Here is a 20,716-nt window from a genome sequence, read left to right as displayed (position 1 = left end):
TTATGGGCCCTCCCTGGTGGCGCAGCGGGTTAAAGCACTGCACTGAGAAGCTAAAGCCACTTCTGCATGTGTTCGATTCCCGCCTGCCCCAGAGGTGACCACATGGTGTGGCAGACCTCTCCTGGCCCGCCCGCTGCTCTCCTCAGCAGTGTACTTTGTCAATCTGCCTGTTCTGCTCCCCACTCTGTCTCTGGTGAAGCCTCTCACCACCCCTGAGCCTCTGGCCTGTACCCCAGTTCTGTATGTACAAATAAAATAAATCTTTAAAAAATATTTATTATATCACCCTTCATTTTTGCACAATGTATGATTTCCCCATGCAATTCCCACCACCAGTTTCCCGTGCACCATCACCGGAATCCCTTGTGCTCTTCCCACCCTGTCCTGGTCCTTCTCCCTCCTCCCCTACAGAATGTCTCTGATCTATAATTACTTTTTATCTGATTCCTTTTTTTTTTTTTCTCTTCATTCCTCCCACAAGTGAGATCATCCGATAGTTTCTTTTCTCTTTCAGGCTTATTTGCTGAATATAATCCCTTCCAGCTCCACCCATGTTTCTGTGAAGGGCTTGATTTTGTCCTTTTTAATTGCTGAGTCATTTTACCTTTTTAATGGGAATAATTAAGTTTTTTTTTAAAGAGTTTTGTATAGATTTCAAATGAGACAGAGCCTGAGAAGGCACACCATAAAGGTGAACAGCAAATCACAGAAACTATTCACCCACAGATATATTTTGTTGGGTATGAACACTATTACATTTATTTCAGGTGACTGAAGAATAGAAATTCTGGTTTTCCAGATTTCATTTAAAATGTTGGAAGTTCTAGGAAGAGATTATACTAAGTGACATAAACTGAGAGAAAGATAAATACCAGATGGTCCATTTTATGAAAAATACAGAGACACCAAACAAATGGTCAAAGACATACTTTAAAACCAAGCCTTGAAAGCTGGCCCGATATAGTTCCGAGGCATCCAGAGTGTGATGACAGGGACTGGGGAGGACATCTCAGTGGTTTGTGGTGAAAGACTAGGTGTTCTGGTGGTGGGGGAGCTATGGCAACTACTCGGGAGGGACTAGCTTATACTGTCAAAACACCAACCAGGGTATAAAAGCCATGTTGCTCTAGGAGCACTGAGCTCGATGCCCACATGTCTGGCAACAACACGTTGCGGTAGGGGGTTACTGCCCCTTGCAGCAAGGTATATGCTCCCCAGTTTGCTGCCGTCTTCATTACATTCATGACTATAACTGCCTGGATCTGGAAGTCAACTGGATTTAGAATCCCTGCACCTTCAAAAGCATTGAAATAGATGCACCCTATTGAAACTATTGCTAAAGCCTAGGTGATTAGCATGAGGGTGGCTTTTGAGGCCATGCTGTACAGTTGAAGTCCAGGGCGAGGCAAGGAGGACAGAGGCAGTGTCCCCTGGATATTACAACAGGCCGTTCAACAAGTACTTGGCACAGTTCCTTCTCCCCCATTTCTGTTGTTATCATATACATCAGCACACTTAAATCTGCACTTACCTTCTCCAAGCAAGGAGGCAGATGCAGAAGTTTCGCCATGTTTATTACGAATAACAATAGTGTATTCTCCAGCATCATCAGGGAAAGTCATAGAAATCACCAGTTTGCATTCACCGGTCTGTTTGTTATAGCTCACTTTGTACCTTTATAGATATGAAGAACCAAAAATAATCAGTCATAATCTACCCTAGTGTGAGTAAAGTAACCTTTATCTGAATATGTGGTATAAGACACACTGATCTTCAATGTGACTAAGCTCCACTATGGTATGATTGCTGACAACTGAGGAAAGTACATGGACATGAGTAATTGAGAAACTAAAAAGCTAAAATTTTATTTTAAAGCATGCAAAGATGCTCTCTAAAATAACTAATAGAAGATAATACAGCTATCACCCAAATTTTGAATGTTCCTTTTATACTAAGCATCTGTGAAAAAAAAAAAAAAAAAACACAGGTGCCTGCTTTTGCTAACTAAAGGAAATTGAGGAGAACTTTGATTTTTGCAACAAAAATCTAAAAATGTAGTTCAGTTTGTTTGGCAGGGGGCCAATATTAGAGGTTGTGCACAGCCTGACCTGCAAAAGTGTTTCTCTAGGCATTACTTCATCCAGTTTGCAGATTCTCATAGCCACCCCTTCCTACTTTTATTATGTGAAGTGTGATTTTAGGTTTTATGTGTCATTTGGTATAAGTTGTTTTTTTCTGGGAATGATCAAAAAATTTTTACATATAAATTGATGGTAATTATTTCTTTGCTTTAAGTTATTTCAGTTCATAAAAGATTTTATAGGAACATCCTACTTTTGGACAGTGGGGGAATCTGTATTGCCAATTGGCTATGGGGAAGTAGGGGCTTCAGTTTTATGACAGCAAGTGATGAAGTCATTTGAACATGTGGGCAATTTAAATTTGTTCATCTTCTCATTTGAAGATTGAATTAGTAATCAAAATAATATATTACTTTGAATATTACAGCATTGAACCTCTGGTATACTATAAGCTTGAGTAAGTATATTTTAACTAGATTATTATGTTCCCTTTTTTGTTACATTTCAGGAAATTCAAAGTTGAATTTTATATTAATTTCCAGCAAATTTACCAACATAGATTTGTATATATAACAAAGCTTTATTCCTCTTTATATGTTCATTATTCTTTTATTTTCCAGTGACTTAGTTATAATGTATTTTTATTGAAAGTTGTCCCAAATCTTTCACAAAATAATACAACTATCTGTGTGCATTTAAAAATCTACATCTTCTCTATTTTACTAACACTATATATGAATACATCTAGAATATTAAAAAAAAAAACCTTCTATTCATTTTGTCATTAAGATTGTACAAAAATGTGAGAATATCTCCAAACAAACTATGAAGGCTTCAAAATGAAAGAACCTGCATTTGGGGGATGATGAGATTAGTAATTCTATTTTGCTCCAGCCTTCATATACAGCTGCTATAAGTCACACAGGACTCATCATTCAACCATCAAAATACCTGTATCCTGTGGTTAGAGGAACTCCGGATTTTTTCCAGTAGATGTGGGGTTTCGGGTTGCCACCAATCTGGCATTCAAACACAACAGTCGCACCTTCCACAAGCTTCTGGACCACTGGCTTTGTGATAAAGAAAGGAGCTGTAGGTTCTCCAGGGCCCACCTGTTCCTCCGTCATGCTAGTATCAGTCATTACCACATCTCTTGACTCGATAAAGCTGGAAAGAGAATTGTCTTCATATTAGCTTCTGACAGGAAATTTACTAATACTAAAGACAGTTTAAAAAAGCAAAACTGTACTAGAATTGCAACTCATTAATTAAAAAAAATAGTCTTACCGTTTTTCTTCTGTAGTAAATTTTTCAGTTGTTTCCTTTTCAAATTCCTCTGACACTAAAAGACAGAAAAGTCTCATTTAAGTCAGGCATTTAATCTGTTTTGGCAGTGAGTTCTGCTAAGTATGTCATAATCTACCTCATCACCTATCCCCTCTCCTTTCAACTCTGAAAGGACCACTATGATGAGATAGGCAGAGCGCATATTTCGGGAAGTACCCAGGGAGAGAGGATGTGGAGAGAACCACTCACCCTGCACAGCAAGATAGCAGGATGTGCTCACAGTCCCAGCCTCATTCACAGCGCTGCAAGTAAATCGCCCACTGTCTTCGGCAAAGGCTTCACGAATCATCAGGCGGGCAATTCCACTCTGGAAGGTGATCTGGAAATCAATGGAACTCTCTATTTGGTAGTCTTCTCTGTACCATGTCACTTTTGGGGATGGGTATCCAGAGATGTGGCACTCCAAGGTGACGGATTCACCTTCTAGGACAGTCACATTTTTCAAGCCCTGAAGAAAAAGAGAGATAAGGAATATATTGGTATTCGTGCATCTTCATTCCTTATCTGTGGGGTTTGAACTTAAACATCCCAGTTGCCATAAGATGTTTTTGTGCTTTTTAACCAGGACTCCAGAATAATATTAGTAAAAGGTCTTTCTTGGAAGTTGGAATACAGGTACTTCTGCTTTTAAAAGTTCCTGTTGTGCCACTTTTTGCTTTTACAAAAGACTGACATTAGTACCTGTTTTGCTAGCCAGAAAATCTGAAGAGGATTTGTACATTTACAACACAAGTGGGAAACAGTGCCCAGTGTGGGGTGCTGCTTTTGTGACAGGCTGCGCCCTCCAGGCAGCCCTGAGAGCTGCCTCTAAGCTCCTTCCCAGGATGCTTCATGTAGCTCAGGGTTTATCTTATCATGCTGCTTTTACATTACATTCTGCTTTTACAATATGACCATGCTATTTTAGCTCCTATGTGCTATCTAATAAGACTTGGTATGGTAGTTCTTTGACTCTACAATATTGCAATTACTTTCCCTATATAAATGAGTGGTAACTGCATCTTTGCTTTACAGCATTTCAGCTGATGAAAGTTTCACAAGAACTAAATTTTCAGATGTCGGAGGGCACTGAATCCTACACTGAAATAAATGTAAAATGGTTCAAAGATGTAATGGGGCAATTCTCTCACCTCTGTTATTCTCATATTCAAATCCCAAAGTAGCTTGAAGGCTCAGCTACAAACACTGGCTTTTCAACAGAGCTCTGCCAACTGGAATAAATTTATTCTTCCTCTGCATGCTCCCTCTGTTGAGGTGCTTATCACTTCTATATTTTATTATAATTATTGATGTACATTTTCTCTGATTATAAGGCCAAGATTTCAGAGGGTTTATCTGTCTAAATGGATGACTCTCACCTTGATGCCTTACCATAATAGAAACTCTTTCACTCTGTTCAATACATGACAGATGGTGGCCCAAAGAATACCCCCTTTCTTACCAAGTAGTGTATTGTCTTAAAATTACTATTTGTAAAATGGATGATGCTATTTTCCAGTTTTTGATCTTTGCATATATTAAAATTATTTGACCAGATACACATAAAGGCCAACACTACCAACTTCTCTACTCACCGAGACTAAAGTTGGTGGAGTAACAGGGATTTCAACAGGTGCAGGTACTCTTGCTGCTTCTGTTGCCTACAAATTTTAAAAATGATGTTACAAAACACCCTTGAAATTGGGGTATTCTAGCAACTGCAAAATTATACAAATAATTTGAGAAAAGAACTGTGACCCACACCGTGCTCAAAAGTGCATGTGAACATGGTACGAAGAAAGGCAAGGTGCCTGACTTACTCCATTTGCACTACAAACTGGCTGATAGGAATAGGCCTGGAAACAGCACTGGATCCAGTGACTCACCTTGGCTTCCCGGCCATGCAACACTTCAAAGCGTTCTTCACGGACTGTGCCACCAGCGATGCTCACTCCCACTTCCTTTTTCACTTCAATGCCAGCCTGACTCTTATAAGTCTCTGGTATGTCAGCAAAGGGGAACTGGGGTGAGGGGGTGGGTTCCACTCTCACTCTGGCCTCGCCAGGCCTCACAGTGGGTGCTTTCACAGATTTGGTGATCTTCTGAGCAGAAGATGTGGTTGACAACTCTTTTTGTAATGTGGCAATAGCACTGCCGGCTATTGATGCCTAAACAGATGGAGTCAGAAAATAAAGTCACTCGCCTGTCATCCAAGTTGTCACTCAGAGGTGCTTTGCCACTTAGCATTCCTGTGGTGAGTCTTAGTTTATTTTTTATATGGCTCATTTTTTTAATGTCCTCATTTTCAATCTTACAGTTCATGAAAAGTCAGTTAGTGATAAGCCACTTGTAAAATGCATGGTCGTTCCTGCCAGTTTGTAAAATATATTTGAATATCTCTTTCTTAGGGAGTTGTAGTAGGAGGTCTTCATTTTACATTCTTATCATAAAGGGCATGAGATTCTTAAAAGCTCAGTCATAAGTTTTCACTTCAACTATCCCCATGAAAGCTGTATTTTAAAGCACTATAGTGGGAACTTCAAAATCAAGAAACTATCAAATATACTCAGTATATTCCTAAGAACTACTTGAAAACAACATGTTTACTTTACAGCCACAATCTGTGTGAAAGGTGAAAAAAGAGGCCTTTAGAAAAATATTTTAAAGCCTTCCTTCTTGTTTTATGCTTTTGTTGTCTATGGTGATTTGGTTTTAATAGTAGCTTGGGCCCAACCTAAATATATTAAATGGGAGGTCTTATGTATATTAAATATAGTAATTTTATATTTACAATTAACATCTAATTATAAGTGTACAATTATAGTTAAAGTATAAATACACATTATACTTACAAGATATAAATTATCAATTCATACAAGATATAAATTATCAATTCATATTCATATAAATTATAATGAATATTAACTTTAAATATAATAAATGCAAAATATTAAAAGTACCCTGCAACTCTTTGAAGGCATACAATGTTTGGATTTTATCTTGGATGTGTATAATAAAAACAATAGTGAGTAATATTGGGGGTTATTAAGTGATGTGAATTTGCTAAGATTTTTATACATTTTAACTGGCTCTTGACAGATCTAGTAAGGGGTATAGTGGAGACATCAGTCCAGGGCTTTTGAGTCCAAAATCCAGTCCAGTCACCACACATCACAATCTGCCATCTTGCTACTTTGAGTGAATATGGGCTTTCAGTGTCTGTCCATATTATTGACACAGTCTAAGTTAAGGTACTCTAAACTGTCTCATAGCAAGAGGAAAACAAAACTGTCTAAAATACCACACATAACAAAATGTGAAACAGATGACTCCTGGACAGGTGTCTACTCAGAGGAGGAAGACCCTGTACTTCAGTCTCACCTTGAGGGGTAAGTTTTAGAGACTACGCTTTAGGAGGTTCTGAGTCCCCCATGAATGCAAACAGATGTCAACAGAAAGAGGCCATACTGGCCTACATCAAAGATTGTCTCCATCATGTATTAGATAATTATTTCCTTTGAGCTAAACATTTCTTTGTTATGTTCTAATCTTCTTACCTCGTATCCATGTTCTGTCTTAGGAACAGAGATTTTCGAAACAGTAAAATGAGGGCTTGCTGTGCGGGGTCGCTTATCCACATGGACTAATCTTTCAGTTGATACATCTGTAGTAGTTTTGATCTGCATTGAAATGAAACTCAGTGAGACCACTATTCACCAGGTGACCATAGCAGGCAAGCTTGCTTTGCCATGGAAGTGGTGAAAATCAGGGGTAGAGGCTCACCTGTGATGATATATGCATTCCCATTTGATCACTAGTTGTGATATGAGTCTCAGAAGGAGCCTGGATCACTCCAGGCTTGACTGCTTTAGGGACAACATGGGGCTCTGAGGCTGGACGCTGGGGCTGCTCAGCTACCTTTGTGGCAGAAATCTGCTCCTTGTAGCCATACTCCAGAGTGGTCTGCTGAGCATAGGATTCTTCCAGATGCCCGGGTGCTCTGGGCTCTCTAACACGGGCCTGGTCTACTGCAGCAACAACTGTTGCTACAGCTTCTGCCTTTTTCCCAGCACCCACCTGGAAACAAAGGTCCCAGAATGAATACACTGTAATATTAAAGTTAGGCTGAGACAAGAACAAGAAATGCCTAAAGGCTTGACAGAGATGGTGCCCTTGTTACATAACTATGTTACTTATGAAATGTAACAGAAATGCATTTGGGAACATAATATTTCATGATATATAATAATAAGTTATTATAAAGTATAAACATCTATCTAGATACACCTTGTAAATGCCTGTTTAATTAGACCAAATATTAAATCACACAGACACAACAAAGGACAAAGCAACATGTATATTATGGAGCAAGGATATTTTGAGTTTTTCTAGTAGTTTATCTAAAGTAGATGGTTAGTAGAAGTTTGGGACTAGTTATCTTCATTGATTATTTTTATGTTTTTTTCTGGTTTTGATGCAGTGACAGTAGTGACAAAAATATTCTCAAGTACTGTTATAGGCTCAAACAGAAAAATCAGGTGCTTAGAGTTGTCCAGTTGCATGCAAATCTGACATAACTTGAAAACTCTTGTGTACACAGAGAGCAAATTAATGTACTTATGATTCCCTAGGGATAAGAACTCTAACCTATAAGAAATTTTTAACCTAGGCCTCCCTCTTGCACAGGGGTTAAAGTCTCAGAGTTATCAAGTCATCACCAGCTACTGAAGCCTAAATTTGATTCTCCCCAGCCAGGAGGCTGACCCACATGGCACAGCAGAGCTTTCCTGTCTTGCCTGCTGCTCCCCTCAGCAGTGTATTTCAGCAGATCTGCTCCCTACTCCCACAGTAATCCTCTCACCTCCCTGCACTCTGGCCTAAACCCCAGTACTTGTCTGCATAAATAAATAAATCTTTTTAAAAAGAACTTTTTAACCTATTAGAAAATCTTTTCTTAAACACACAACGATCTTGTGATTACAATGAAAGTACTATAGCTCCCTCCCTGGTGGCACAATGGGTTGAAGCACAGCACTGCTTCAGGCTTCAGCATGAGTTTGATCCCTGGGGGGTGGGGGGGACCACCCACATGGCATGGCAGACATGTCCTTTCTAGCCTGCTGCTCCCCTCAGCATTGTACTTCATCAATAAGACTGTTCTGCTCCCCGCTCTCCTGTGGCCTGTACCCCAGTTCTGTATGAATAATTAAATAAATATATTTTATAAAAGAAGTGTTATATTTGAATTTAAGAGAATAACCTTTCACAGTGATGTTCAATTAATTTATTTTCATTATACTGAAGGCTAACGTGAAGAAGAAAACAGAAATGTTGTTTTCTCATTTTTTTATGAATATGGTTAATATAAGAAACAGTTGCAAAGGAATTTCCTTTTTAAAGAACACAAAACCAGTTTATGTTGTTTACGATTTGGTACAATATTTGGAAACAGCATATTGTAAAAACCACATGCCACATCCAACCGTGCTCTTTGAAAGTGATGCCAGAATATTATACTAATGCTCAGTTTTTCTCTTCTACTGCTATAAACTAAATCTAGATGGCATCTGAAATGTTTTAAGTGTGCTACTGTATATCTTAAAAAAATATTCACTGAACCATTTAATATATTTGAGATTCAAATGAGTTTTTTGCTTTAAGTGATCATGGATTTTATCCAGTACTTGCTTCTAAGAAGCCACAAACAACCTAATTTCTCTTGAAGGAATGCACAGGCCTTCCTAATCTTCCTAAACCTTCACTTTATATGTGAGGCTTAGGTGGATTAAATTTGTTTATAGGCCCTAATTAGGCCATTAATTTTAATTTTATACATGTTTTAAAATATTAACAACTTCAACAGGAAACAAATATATATAACTATAGAATGATTGTACTATATATCATTTGGCTAGTCAAAGTAATTTATGAAGTAGTAAGGTTGAGTTTAGTTTTATTCATGTAAACAATGAGAAAATTTAGGAAAAAAAGATTATCATTTGCCTACTGAAATATATAAATGTTGTTCTTAATTCAAAGCTTATGTAAAAAAAGCAATTTAATTATGACAAAATGTTTTAAATTGGGAAAACATCTGTAAATCTTTCCTTCAGTTAATGTGTATTAAGCCCACATACGCATGCTGTTTGCTGCACTACTAGAAATGGGCACTCTGCTGGTAGCTGCTTTTATGTCTTAGTGGACACTAACATCACTCTTATTTTTTGGTACCTAGATGATCAGGAAGACTTGAATTGGAGACCTCTCAACTCCTGACTGTACCAGTAAAATGCTGAGAATTAATTAATAGTATTTTTGTGTGTTATAGCACACAAAATAATAAAGTGCTATTTAAGTGGCCTTTTCACAATGAGAAATGCTAATGGTCCCAGTGAAAGAACTAGTCTGAATCTAATCTAGTCATCTTCAATGTTTTCTGGATCAGTTAAACAACTAAATGGAACACTGGGACTACAATGACTCCTGACAGATGATCAGTTATGAGAGTTGACGAAATAGGGTGAAACAACCCTTTTACTCCACAGCATCAGTGGAAAGTATCTGTTCTTCCTTAAGGGTGAATCTTTCTCTAGTCCTTAGTAGTGTGACTGCCTTAGTAGATTTTGTAGTGGCAACTATTACTTTAGATGTAGACATTTTCTCAGCTTCCATTAATAAATGGAATTTTTAACAACAAAAATCTAACAGTCAACTGTATGTGATTCAGAGCCAATATAAATAGAAAAATAATCATGCATAAATTATGTTACATATCAGGATTTCAGACTTCTGAAAGGCTGATTTGCCACTCAATATAGACTTGGGTGAATGTTAAAAAGTTGATATTAAATGATGTTTTCAAAAAGATACACATATATAAACACTAGGGGAATAGAGACTGATCTTAACCATCACACTAAAGAAATTGAAAAACTTTAATTGCCAATTTCCAATGTCATATTAGCAATAAAAAAATAAATTAGATAAATAGCTTGTTTGGGTTAAATGACAGATTTCATGGGAAATCGGTTAATTCATGGAAATTTCAGAGCTACAAATTGATGCAATCACCTTTTTCATGGCTTATATGTATTTATTCCAGTTAGCTAATTCTTTTCTAGAGTTTAGTATTGAACCTTTTCTAGCTTTAGTAGGAGCTACCTTACCAGGCACTACAATTTTATTAGCTTCCTTTCTCATCTCATATTTACAAGAAAGAAAAAGCTAAAATTTCAAATGAAGAGAATTAACTTATCCTGAGATAAGTCCATATTCTATAACATAATATCCTGAATTTATGACTCCTTCAAAACATACATCTTCTTGACAGTGAGAGTCATTATTTATGTTCATGGAGTATCTTAAAATTAGTCTGCAATTCTAATTCAATGCAATTTCAATCATCAACTACTGGAAAATTTCCAGATAATAAAAAATGGAAAACAGTGAAGAAATCAGGAGGGTGAGGAATATGTTTTAAGTTAACAATACTAAATAATTTGGTATTTTATTTTCAATTGTTTGTATTATTGAATAGTGTCTCATACATAAGACATTCTGAGATTTAATATTAATAGGGGATTTTAGGTTCCTCCCTGGTGGTGCAATCGGTTAAAGTGCAGCACCACAAGTGAGGGCAGTTGCTTCAGTGCAAGTTCGATCCCCACCCAGGAGGTGATCCATATGGTGCTGCAGACCCCTCTTGGCTCACCCACTGGTATCCTCAGCAGTGTACTTTGTTGATCTGCTTGTTCCACTCCCCACTCTATCTCTGGTTAATCCTCTCACCACTGCACCTCTGGCCTATATCCCTGTTCTGTATCCATAACTAAATAAATTGTTGAAAATATATATATATATAACAAGGGATTTCATGTGAGATTCAGCATTAGTGTATTATTATAGGGATTTCACACTTGGAATAGCAATTGTCACCTTTCCATGAGTAACTTGGAATTGTTCTTGTCTAGTAGTTATTTCTTCTCTGGTTCTCAATATTGTTTCTTGCTCTTTGGCCTTAGCAGTAGCCACTGCTATTCTAGACAAGGCAGTTTTCTCAGCTTCCTTTTTCATCTAATTATTACAGTAAAATCACAGTTTAAATTGTACAGGGTTTCAGACACATGTATGACCCTTCCCTCCACTTAGTCAGGAAGCAAGGGGAAGTTATTCAGGGTTAACTACATGAAAGAGGCCAGCTTTCACTGGGCATGTTTGCATATATTGACTAGGTAGCACAAAACTTGGCCATGTTAATTACAAAAAAAAAAAAAAATCTCCAGATGATTTCATAATTGCTTTTTTTAAAAAATTAGGCTGAAATTGCTAATTTTCATGCAAAGAATAGTGGTGAACAAAATGAATTACAAATGTTATGGATGAATGAATATCAACTGTGTGGATAAAATTAATAGTATACAGTCACACATTTATGTTTTGTTTTTAGTTTGGGTCTAAAAAGGAAAATACAGATTAGCCATTTATACCCCATAGTGGTTAATGGTTACTAGAAATTAGTTTTAAAATGAAGCTCAAATATCTGTATTCACCTTTTCCTGAGTTATTTGAACTTGTTCTCTTTTGGTAGTGATGCCTTCTCTAGTTTTCGATACTAAATCTTGTTCTTTGACTTTGGGTGTGGCCACTATGACTTTAGGTACCACTGTTTTCCTAGTTTCTTTCATTTTCTGGTTATGTAATGAAAAGAAGGCAAGAAAAGGTCATTAAGTTTCATACAGTCTCTAGTAAAAGAAACTTAGTCAATACTGAGCAAACAATTTATCCCTATTCAAGAACATTTAATCACAAAACTTTATCATTTGTTGCTTTGATTATCCATGCTGTTTCACTGATAACATGTAAGAATAAATTTGATCTGAAAGAAAAAAGTATGATTAGCCATAAAATATAAAGGGTGCATTTTTCTCACATACATTCTTCTCCTTAGAACCGATGATACATTCTAGTAAAGTCATAAAGAACTTATAATTTTGCACTTCATCAATTCTCTGGTACAGTGTATAGAAGATATCAAAGTGAATGATAATGTATTAGTCACATTCCAAAGAAAGTCCAACTGTTAGGTACGAAAAGTGGCGGTGAAAGCTAGATAACGTGGATGGCAAAACACTCATGAAAGATTCTGACATCTCCTGTGTGAGTTAAAGAAGAGGAAGAAGTGGCAAAGTGATGATTAAGAGCCAGGATGAGAATGGAGGTGACTTGCAAATGAAATGATAGAAAAGTGAACTTCACAGCAGTGTGGAATCATCACCTTTTCATCAGTTCTGTGCATTTGATATTGTGTTGTGGCCCCCAGGCCTGCTTCTATTTCTTCTGGAGCCCCCGGACCTGCTTCTAGTTCTTCTGGAGCCCCCAGGCCTGCTTCTAGTTCTTCTGGAGCCACCAAGCCTGCTTCTAGTTCTTCTGGAGCCCCCAGGCCTGCTTCTAGTTCTGTGGGCTTTGCAATAACAACTACCTCCATGGATGCAGCAGTTGTCTCAGCTTCCTGTATTATCTGATATTCAGATAAAGACTTGTGTTTAAAAGATTGTTACAAAAGGAATGACAAGATAACCTGCAACATCCAGGAGTACACAGAATATTTAGTGGTGAGAAAGTATCACCTTTTTAATTTAAGGGTTTTGTGCTGTGTTGAAAATCTTTTTTTCCTTGAGGAATAGATGTCCCTTTTGCCTCTAGATTGTTCTAGAAACTGAAACAATCTCATCTTTGAGACATGTTGACATATTAGTGGCATCTGGCAAGTGGTCCAAAAATTGTCATTTGAGCTTGCCAGCCACCAGCATGATAGCACAATGGGGGAAGTTTAGGCCCATGATTGGGTCAAGTAGAGTTTTCAGGCATGCAGACTTCTGCCATAGGGAGATGGAAAGTCATCCAACAGACAGGGTACTTGCTTGAAAAAATAATGAGAGAGGGAGAGGGAAAGTCATCCAACAGAGAGGGTACTTTTTTGAAGAAATAATAGTCTCCCTTGATGTCCAATATTTCCTCACTTCGTGATATTTAGTTGGAATATTCATGGCTGATTGTGAGTGTTTGAGTCCTGCACCTATGTAAAGGTTTATTAATGATTTAATTAACTGAGGACTCAAGCCTCGCATGAAATTCCTGAATGTACCTGTACTAAAGTTAACCTATCTTCTATTGTATTATCCACTAGAAATGTCATAAATATGCCACAAGCTAGCAGACAATTTCTCCAAAACCAGCCAACTGAGTGGAAAGTTGTATGATGGGAACAGAAAGTACAACATGAAAGAGCTTCAATACCAAACACCAAAACAACAAAAAGAAAACACACACAGACCTCCTTTTAGGGGTTTTGATTCTGTAGTATATGTGACTGATTGGAAGGTGATCATGTCAATGAACTACAAGATAATTAACAAAACTGAACTTACTGTTTCTTGAATTATTTGTTTTTGTTCTTGTTTTCTAGTAATTTCTCCAGTAATCCTTGTTTCTTGTTCTTTGGCCTTAGCTGTGGAAATTACTACTTTTGGTACAAATGCTTTTTCAGTTTCTTTTCTTATCTGAAATCAATGATAAACAGAAAACCTTATTGTCACTCGATCGTTAATGAAACTAACATAATATTTATTAAATATTCTAAAATAGGAATTTGAAAAAGAAGTAAAATATTTTTCTGGAGATATCATTTATAAAATAAATAATTTTATTTTTGCGAATCTGACCATGCTCTTTATCTCCTAAGTCTTGAGTTATGCTGCTTAGAGGAAAGACAGTTTGATTCAGAACTGCTAGATTTGAATGGGAGAGTAGCAGTCTTCTTTAAAAAGACTTCTGCTATTTAGGGGTGGAGTGGGGAATGGGATCAAAAACGGGGTGGGGGAGGGAAGTGTATGGGACTATGGTGATGGCACACGGGTGACACGTGATGGGAAACCCACGGGGATTACCACTGAGATGGAAAAAAAATGCACAAAATGATGTAAATATAAACTATTATATTATAATAAAAAATTTCTGGTATTTATAAATGGATATGAAAATATTACTCTCAGTTCTATCTTCTGAAGATAATTTTAGAGCATAAGATATTAGAATGGAAGGTCATAGAAGCAATACTTCCTTATTCTTTAATTTTATATCTGAGAAACCAAGTATGGACAATTTACCACCTATATGTGTACGATTGTTTTGCTTTGAAAATTTCCCTAAATATTGTGATGGTTTGAAATACCAACACTTACTTTTCTAAAACTGAGCCATTATGGGGAAAAACTTTTGTACATTCTCCCAGGCAAAATATTTTCTAAATGTTTAATCCCTTGAGAGATATAGTGCTTGAGTCTGGTTGCCTAAGACGTATGCTTGTCGGGGGGCAGTTCTCCCCATTTACCTTGTTTTCATTCCCAGGCATCATCACTGACATTCACAATCTCAGGGTTGGAAGATACTTGAAAGTTCATCTCCTCAAACCACCCAGCTGACAACTGGCCCCAAGGAGGCCGACAGTCCTACCAGTTGTTTTACATAACTTGTCCTGTCTCCTTTCCTCTTGATTTTTTCTTATTTGATATTCGAAGGTCAGTCTATCCACTCCATTTCAGATCTGTAAGCCATTTTCAAAGCAACGTGTGTTCTATGCTCTTTTCCTTTCTTCCCTGCTTCTACGCGAGCCTCTACTTCTCCCTCACGGCTTCACCCCCTTCCTAGTCACACAGGTAGACGGTGATGTCCCAGATCAACGTGGATGAGATCCCTGCTTCTACTTTTAGTTTGTGTTCACAGTGTCCCTCCCTTCTTATAGGAAAAGCTTCATAAAACTTAAGGGACTTTGGTGTCTGGTACTCAGGAATACACAGACACAAGGGGATTTTATTAATGTGATAACAACCATGTTGTCCAGGAAATAACACTCTGCACAGTAAACATTATCCGTGTTGACACAGATAATAGCAACAATAATTTCACATCAAAAACTATTTTCACCTGTTCATGAGTTACGTGCATCTGCTCTTGTTTTGTCATAATTACTTCTTTGGTTCTTGATTTTAATTCTTGTTCCTTGGCTTTATCGGCGGCCACTACTACCTTAGTTATAGCCGTCTTCTCCACCTCCTTTCTCATCTGATTTTCATAGGGGAAAAAAGGGAAACACTTTAATGCACCTCATATAAAACATTGAAACAATAAATCAGGATAAAGACATAAATGTCACACAAGAGGCTAAGGAAGAGAGCTGGAGTGATTTTAAACTATAACCGAAAATCTACTCAAATATGAGGTGGGAAATTATCCTGGATTTATAACACTTCTCAGCCATGAATCAAGTGTCACATTTGTTTTGAGGAAAGTAAAAGCAAACGTCTTTGGGGGAAGCTTAGAGAAAAGAAATGTCTGCCCTGAAATAACAGTCGTCATGCCTCGCTGTTGGAGCAACTAAGCTTTGGCTCCCAATGGGGTGCAGGGCACCAAAGAGGCCCACACCTCTTTTTTAGCAGACTTCCTCTGCCACCCTTTTCCTGCCTCAGCCCAGGAGCACCTTGATATTTTCAGTATCTGTTCTGACTCTTTTCTACAGTTAACCATTACATGCCTACCTGCCTGAAACAGAATAGCTACTTAAGTGCTTCTTTCTTGAACGCCTTTGGCATCTTTGCCAGAGCAATCTCAAAGTCTGGACACGATTGGGCCAGTTTTGGCCTCAATGAGTCTGGGCCTTGGCTCACCAGGGTCCCAATATGGCGCCCAGCCTACCTGCTCGTGAGCAGGTTGCACGTGTGTAGCAGTCGTGGTTGTCCTCTGAGCAGTCTGCTCTACAGCGCTGATCGCTGGCTCTCTCACTCTGGCCAGATCAACTGCAGCAACCACGGTTGCAACAGCTGCACTCTTGTCAGTTTCTTGTTTCACCTGGATTAGAAATCACCGGGTAGATTTGAAAATGGCAGGTCAGGTACAAAATACAACAAACAACACAATGGAAATGGAGCTATCTAGAGTAAAATGTGCATCCGCAGAAGCGTTTGTCATCATAAATGCTTCATTGCGATCTTTTATAAAAGCCTCACAGATTAGAGTGTCCTAATTAAGGATGCTTTTAGAAAGCGAGAGCCAAATCTGGCCCTCAGTGGCTGCTGTAGTCTTAATTTTTATGCATTTGCTCTTCAACCTACATAGATTGGGTTTTATGGTAGGATTCTACCCAGAGAAGCCAGAATTCGAAACGAAGAAAAGCAGAGTGATACCTCCGCGGCCCCGGTGGTCACAGCCCCTGCCGTGAAGGTTGCACTGGCTGCAGCTCCACTGACGGTTACTTGCTCCTGGAGTCCGTATCTCCCCTCCCATCTCTCTTCTGTCCTGATATGAGTAGAACTTTTCATCATGGTTTCTCTCATTTCCGCCTCTGATGAAGCCACGAAGCCTTCTTGCTTCCAAGGGGGAGGCACTTCCGGGCTTGCGGCCATGGTGGGCGTCTGAGTCTTGCGAGTGAGCAATGGAGACTTAACAGATCTGAGAGGGGAAGTGGAGAACCTCCCTGCTGGAGACACCGATCTGAAAACCAAAGGGCAGAGGTCAAGAATAGCACCAGGAGCTACTTCACTCTGGCGGTGGGATTTGAATAATAGAAGAAAAATGGACGTGTTTCATTGGAAGCGTAGTTTTAAAACGTAGGTATCAATAATCTATTCAGAGGGCAATTAATGTACTTGAAAGTAATTTGTTTTAAATCTCAGTAAGCCTTATTTTTATCTGCTGTAGCTCTGTAAGAGAATCAGACTTAATTCTAAGCCACAAAATTTTGTTGACATGACCTACTTTCTCATGTAAAAAAAAAAATCAACACAGCAAACCTTGCTTTCTTAAAAAAAGTGATTATAATTTAGTTTTTGGCAACTATGTTAACCATATATATATATAAACATATATATATAACCACATATATATATATATATAAACCACACACATATATAACCATATATATTTGTGATCATATATTTATAACCATATATATGACCATATATATAGCCACATATATAAAACAATATATATATGCCAGATTTATATATTTAAATTTACAGAACTATAGTCTTCACTAATATCTAAAACTAGTAGGAAGCTTTCTGGTCTTTGTTTTGTTTTGTTTTTCAAAACTTTTGGGCTGTGAATGCACTTTGGAAACTACTGTTCTCATGAAAGAATGGTGGACTCTTCCTGAAGTTTTCTCTGTATTTATTTATACCAACCCACATTGTGTTGTGTTCCTTAGAATTACTGTTGCAGCTGGTTAATTTGGAATTTAAAGATTCTATAGTTTCGATTAACTGAGAAAAAAGTCTCTTCCAAAATAATTTTCATTGCATTTTATGTATGCCCAAAATGTTGACTTTCAGCTGAGAAATATGAATTCTAGGTCCTGGGATTTATACCAAAAAAAGACAATGCCTGATTTATATCAATAATTCTAGGCATTGGGCTACTATTTTAAGATAAACTTTCTGATAATTAAATTCTTAACCAAAAGCTTTGTTACATTTTTCCCTCTAGGTGGCGGTGTTGCTCTTATCATTGCATTTTACTGCATCTGGGAAATTGTTTATAAATGTTTCTGGCACTATAGGGAGTATTTAATTTATACTGATCATAAGTAAAACAATTGTTCTAATTAAAGCTCAAAATATAGTTGATATATGCTCTAAATTACAGAGTAACAACATTACATTAGGACATTAACCAGTTTTACAAAGAAATGTTTAATTATTTTCCTGACGAAGAGGAATTTTTTGGTGAAGATTAATGTACATTTAAAAATGAAAGTGTATCAATCTTAAAAGGGGTCCAGGGAACATTTTACTTTTTAACATTATTTCCTTGTAAATATAACAAAGATAGTTTAAAATAATGTAAAGCCTACACGAATTGAAGAAAAACAATGAAATGTACTTCCAAGTTTCAACCTGTGCCTTGTTCTTGCTATATCTAGCAAAGTGGGTTTCATTCAAAAAGAGTTAAACACATGATTAGCATGACATGAGTGATTAGCAGCAGGTTGCAGATAAGCCCATGACTGCGAAAATCAATGTAATTTCAGTCATTATGGGAAATTATAGGAAAGTGCTTATTTCTGCTCTTACAATAAAAAAAAAATCACCTGGTCACAGCTAGATACAATGTACCTTATTCAATGAAATATGCTTGCCTTAATATACAGCAAAAATCGGATTAAACTATGAGACATTTTAGGAAGTAATCTATTTTGGACCACCATTATTTTCTCCACAATTAGAAATTTTATTTCTTAATTATTGTAAAGCAAATTGGGAGCTAAGTTGGGATTGTTATGAATTCATGTATTCTAAGAACTGTTAAGACAGTGAGACTGCATGGGATAGGGTCTGTATTTTTAAATGATCCTTACATTGAAAATAAGGTGAGAGATTGTTATCTCCCCGCCCCCGCCCAATTACTCTTGGCCTGTCTTGTGATTTCATGGTGTGCAAACTTGGAGTTAGTTTGAACTGGAACTTTTTTTTTTTTTACTGATAGCTAAGCAGGTTTTTAAAACAGAGCTTTTTGTACAGGTTTTATAATAACCTTTACCACTCACTTTAATTATTTTGGAGTATTTCAAATTATTTATTCATTCATTTTGAGTGTACCAAACTATTTATTTTGTGTTTATCTGCAAAGGTAAAAAAACATAAAGACCTTTTTATTGAGGTAACATTGGCTTACAATATGCACTACCTTAATTTTAAAGTAACTGACATAACAAAGGTTGAAAAATATGTCACATAGTTTTGCATATATTTGCTGGACATTACATAGATTCTTCATGAAAAAACTTATTTTTGTCATTTTTTTCCTATGTGTTATTTTTTTCCTAAAAAATTAATTTATGGAAGTTTTGTAATACATTTGGTATATTCTTGTGTTAGTTCATAAGTGTTGGAAACATTTCTTCTGCATCTACTGTTTTCCTTTTCCTTTACAAGCTCTTATGCCTCATCAACATGTACAGCTATAGGGCCCTCCCTGGTGGTGCAAGGGTTAACTATGAGGCCCTCCCTGGTGGTGCAAGGGTTAACTATGAGGCCCTCCCTGGTGATGCAAGGGTTAAAGCATAGCATTATGAAGCAGTCCTCAGCCACTGCAGCACTAGTTTGATCCCTGACCAGGGAGGTGACCCACATGGTGACGCAGACCTTTCCTGACTTTCTCACTGCTACCCTCAGCAGTGTATTTCAGTCAATCTACCTGTTTTGCTCCCCACTCTCTTGTGATCCTCTCATTCCCTATACCTCTGGCCTGCGCCCCAGTTCTTGTATGCCTAAATAAGTAGATCTTAAAAAAAATAAAAACATCTACAGTTGTGTAGGTTATGCACTGTTTTAAGGGTTGCACAGATTATATTGTAGCTGTTATATATTTGTTATAATGCATTCTGGTGGAGCATATAAAGTATCTTAAAGAAGGCCTGCCTTAACATTTTTTCCCCCACAAATGCACTGTTTGGTTTAGCAATGACTTTGCTTTTGTCATACATAAAATTTTATTTTAATGTAAATGAAACTGCAAATCATTTTTAAAAGCTCTTTTACACAAATGTTTCCCCAAAGTTTCTCCTTACATATTTTTTTTTATTTTTATTTATTTATTTCTGCATACTGAGCTAGGGTACAGGCCAGAAGTGCAGGGGTGGTTAGAGGATTCATCAGAGACAGAGTGGGGATCAGAACAGGCAGACTGACGAAGTACACTGCTGAGAGGAGCAGTGGGTGGGTCGGGAGAGGTCTGCCACACCATGTGGGTCACCTCCTGGGCCAGGATTAAATTCATGCTGAAGTGGCTTTAGTTTTTTAGTGCTGTGCTTTAACCAGCTGCACCACCAGGGAGGGCCCTTGGGGTTTTATTTTTAAATTTAGCTCTTTAGTCAGATTTTTATTTTATAAATTATTATATTTAAACACTTATGTTTATGCTTATTTTCTCCAGATAAAGCCACAGCTAACCAGGCGACCATTCTTTGTTGAGTAAAATATCCTTCACCCCACAGAACTGAAAGTTCACCTTAACTAAAAATTGGATTCATTATATACTTAAATTGTTTTCTTGTCTCTTTTCTATTCTTTTGATGTATTTCATCCTCACTTACCAATATTATACTGTTGAATATAATAGCTTCAGAATAAGCATAAATATTTTTATGTCAATTATCTCATTATTTTTTTTTAAAGATTTATTTATTTGTGCATACAGAACTGGGGTACAGGCCAGAGGCTCAGGGGCAGTGAGAGGCTTCACCAGAGACAGAGTGG

At 37.3% G+C, this 20,716-nt stretch overlaps 1 protein-coding gene across 1 annotated transcript in view; it reads right to left on the bottom strand.

The window, feature by feature from the left end:
• TTN (titin) overlaps positions 1 to 20,716 on the bottom strand; it is a 274,545-nt gene that overhangs the window by 244,714 nt on the left and 9,115 nt on the right. The window contains exons 7-20 of the mRNA XM_012726861.1: positions 16,646 to 16,952; positions 16,158 to 16,310; positions 15,390 to 15,527; positions 13,835 to 13,966; positions 11,957 to 12,094; positions 11,343 to 11,480; positions 7,191 to 7,484; positions 6,965 to 7,087; positions 5,294 to 5,575; positions 5,003 to 5,068; positions 3,618 to 3,876; positions 3,369 to 3,423; positions 3,033 to 3,248; positions 1,532 to 1,674 (exon numbers count right to left, since the gene is read on the bottom strand). Of these exons, the coding sequence (XP_012582315.1) occupies positions 1,532 to 1,674; positions 3,033 to 3,248; positions 3,369 to 3,423; positions 3,618 to 3,876; positions 5,003 to 5,068; positions 5,294 to 5,575; positions 6,965 to 7,087; positions 7,191 to 7,484; positions 11,343 to 11,480; positions 11,957 to 12,094; positions 13,835 to 13,966; positions 15,390 to 15,527; positions 16,158 to 16,310; positions 16,646 to 16,952 (2,444 nt within the window). The remainder of the gene's footprint in view (positions 1 to 1,531; positions 1,675 to 3,032; positions 3,249 to 3,368; positions 3,424 to 3,617; positions 3,877 to 5,002; positions 5,069 to 5,293; positions 5,576 to 6,964; positions 7,088 to 7,190; positions 7,485 to 11,342; positions 11,481 to 11,956; positions 12,095 to 13,834; positions 13,967 to 15,389; positions 15,528 to 16,157; positions 16,311 to 16,645; positions 16,953 to 20,716) is intronic.

This window comes from Condylura cristata, unplaced genomic scaffold, assembly GCF_000260355.1.
Source record: "Condylura cristata isolate star-nosed mole 26May11 unplaced genomic scaffold, ConCri1.0 scaffold00002, whole genome shotgun sequence".
In the NCBI taxonomy this organism is placed as follows: domain Eukaryota; kingdom Metazoa; phylum Chordata; class Mammalia; order Eulipotyphla; family Talpidae; genus Condylura; species Condylura cristata.
The sequence above is the reverse complement of the archived record's forward strand: the minus strand, read 5'-3'. Positions and strand labels throughout refer to the sequence as shown.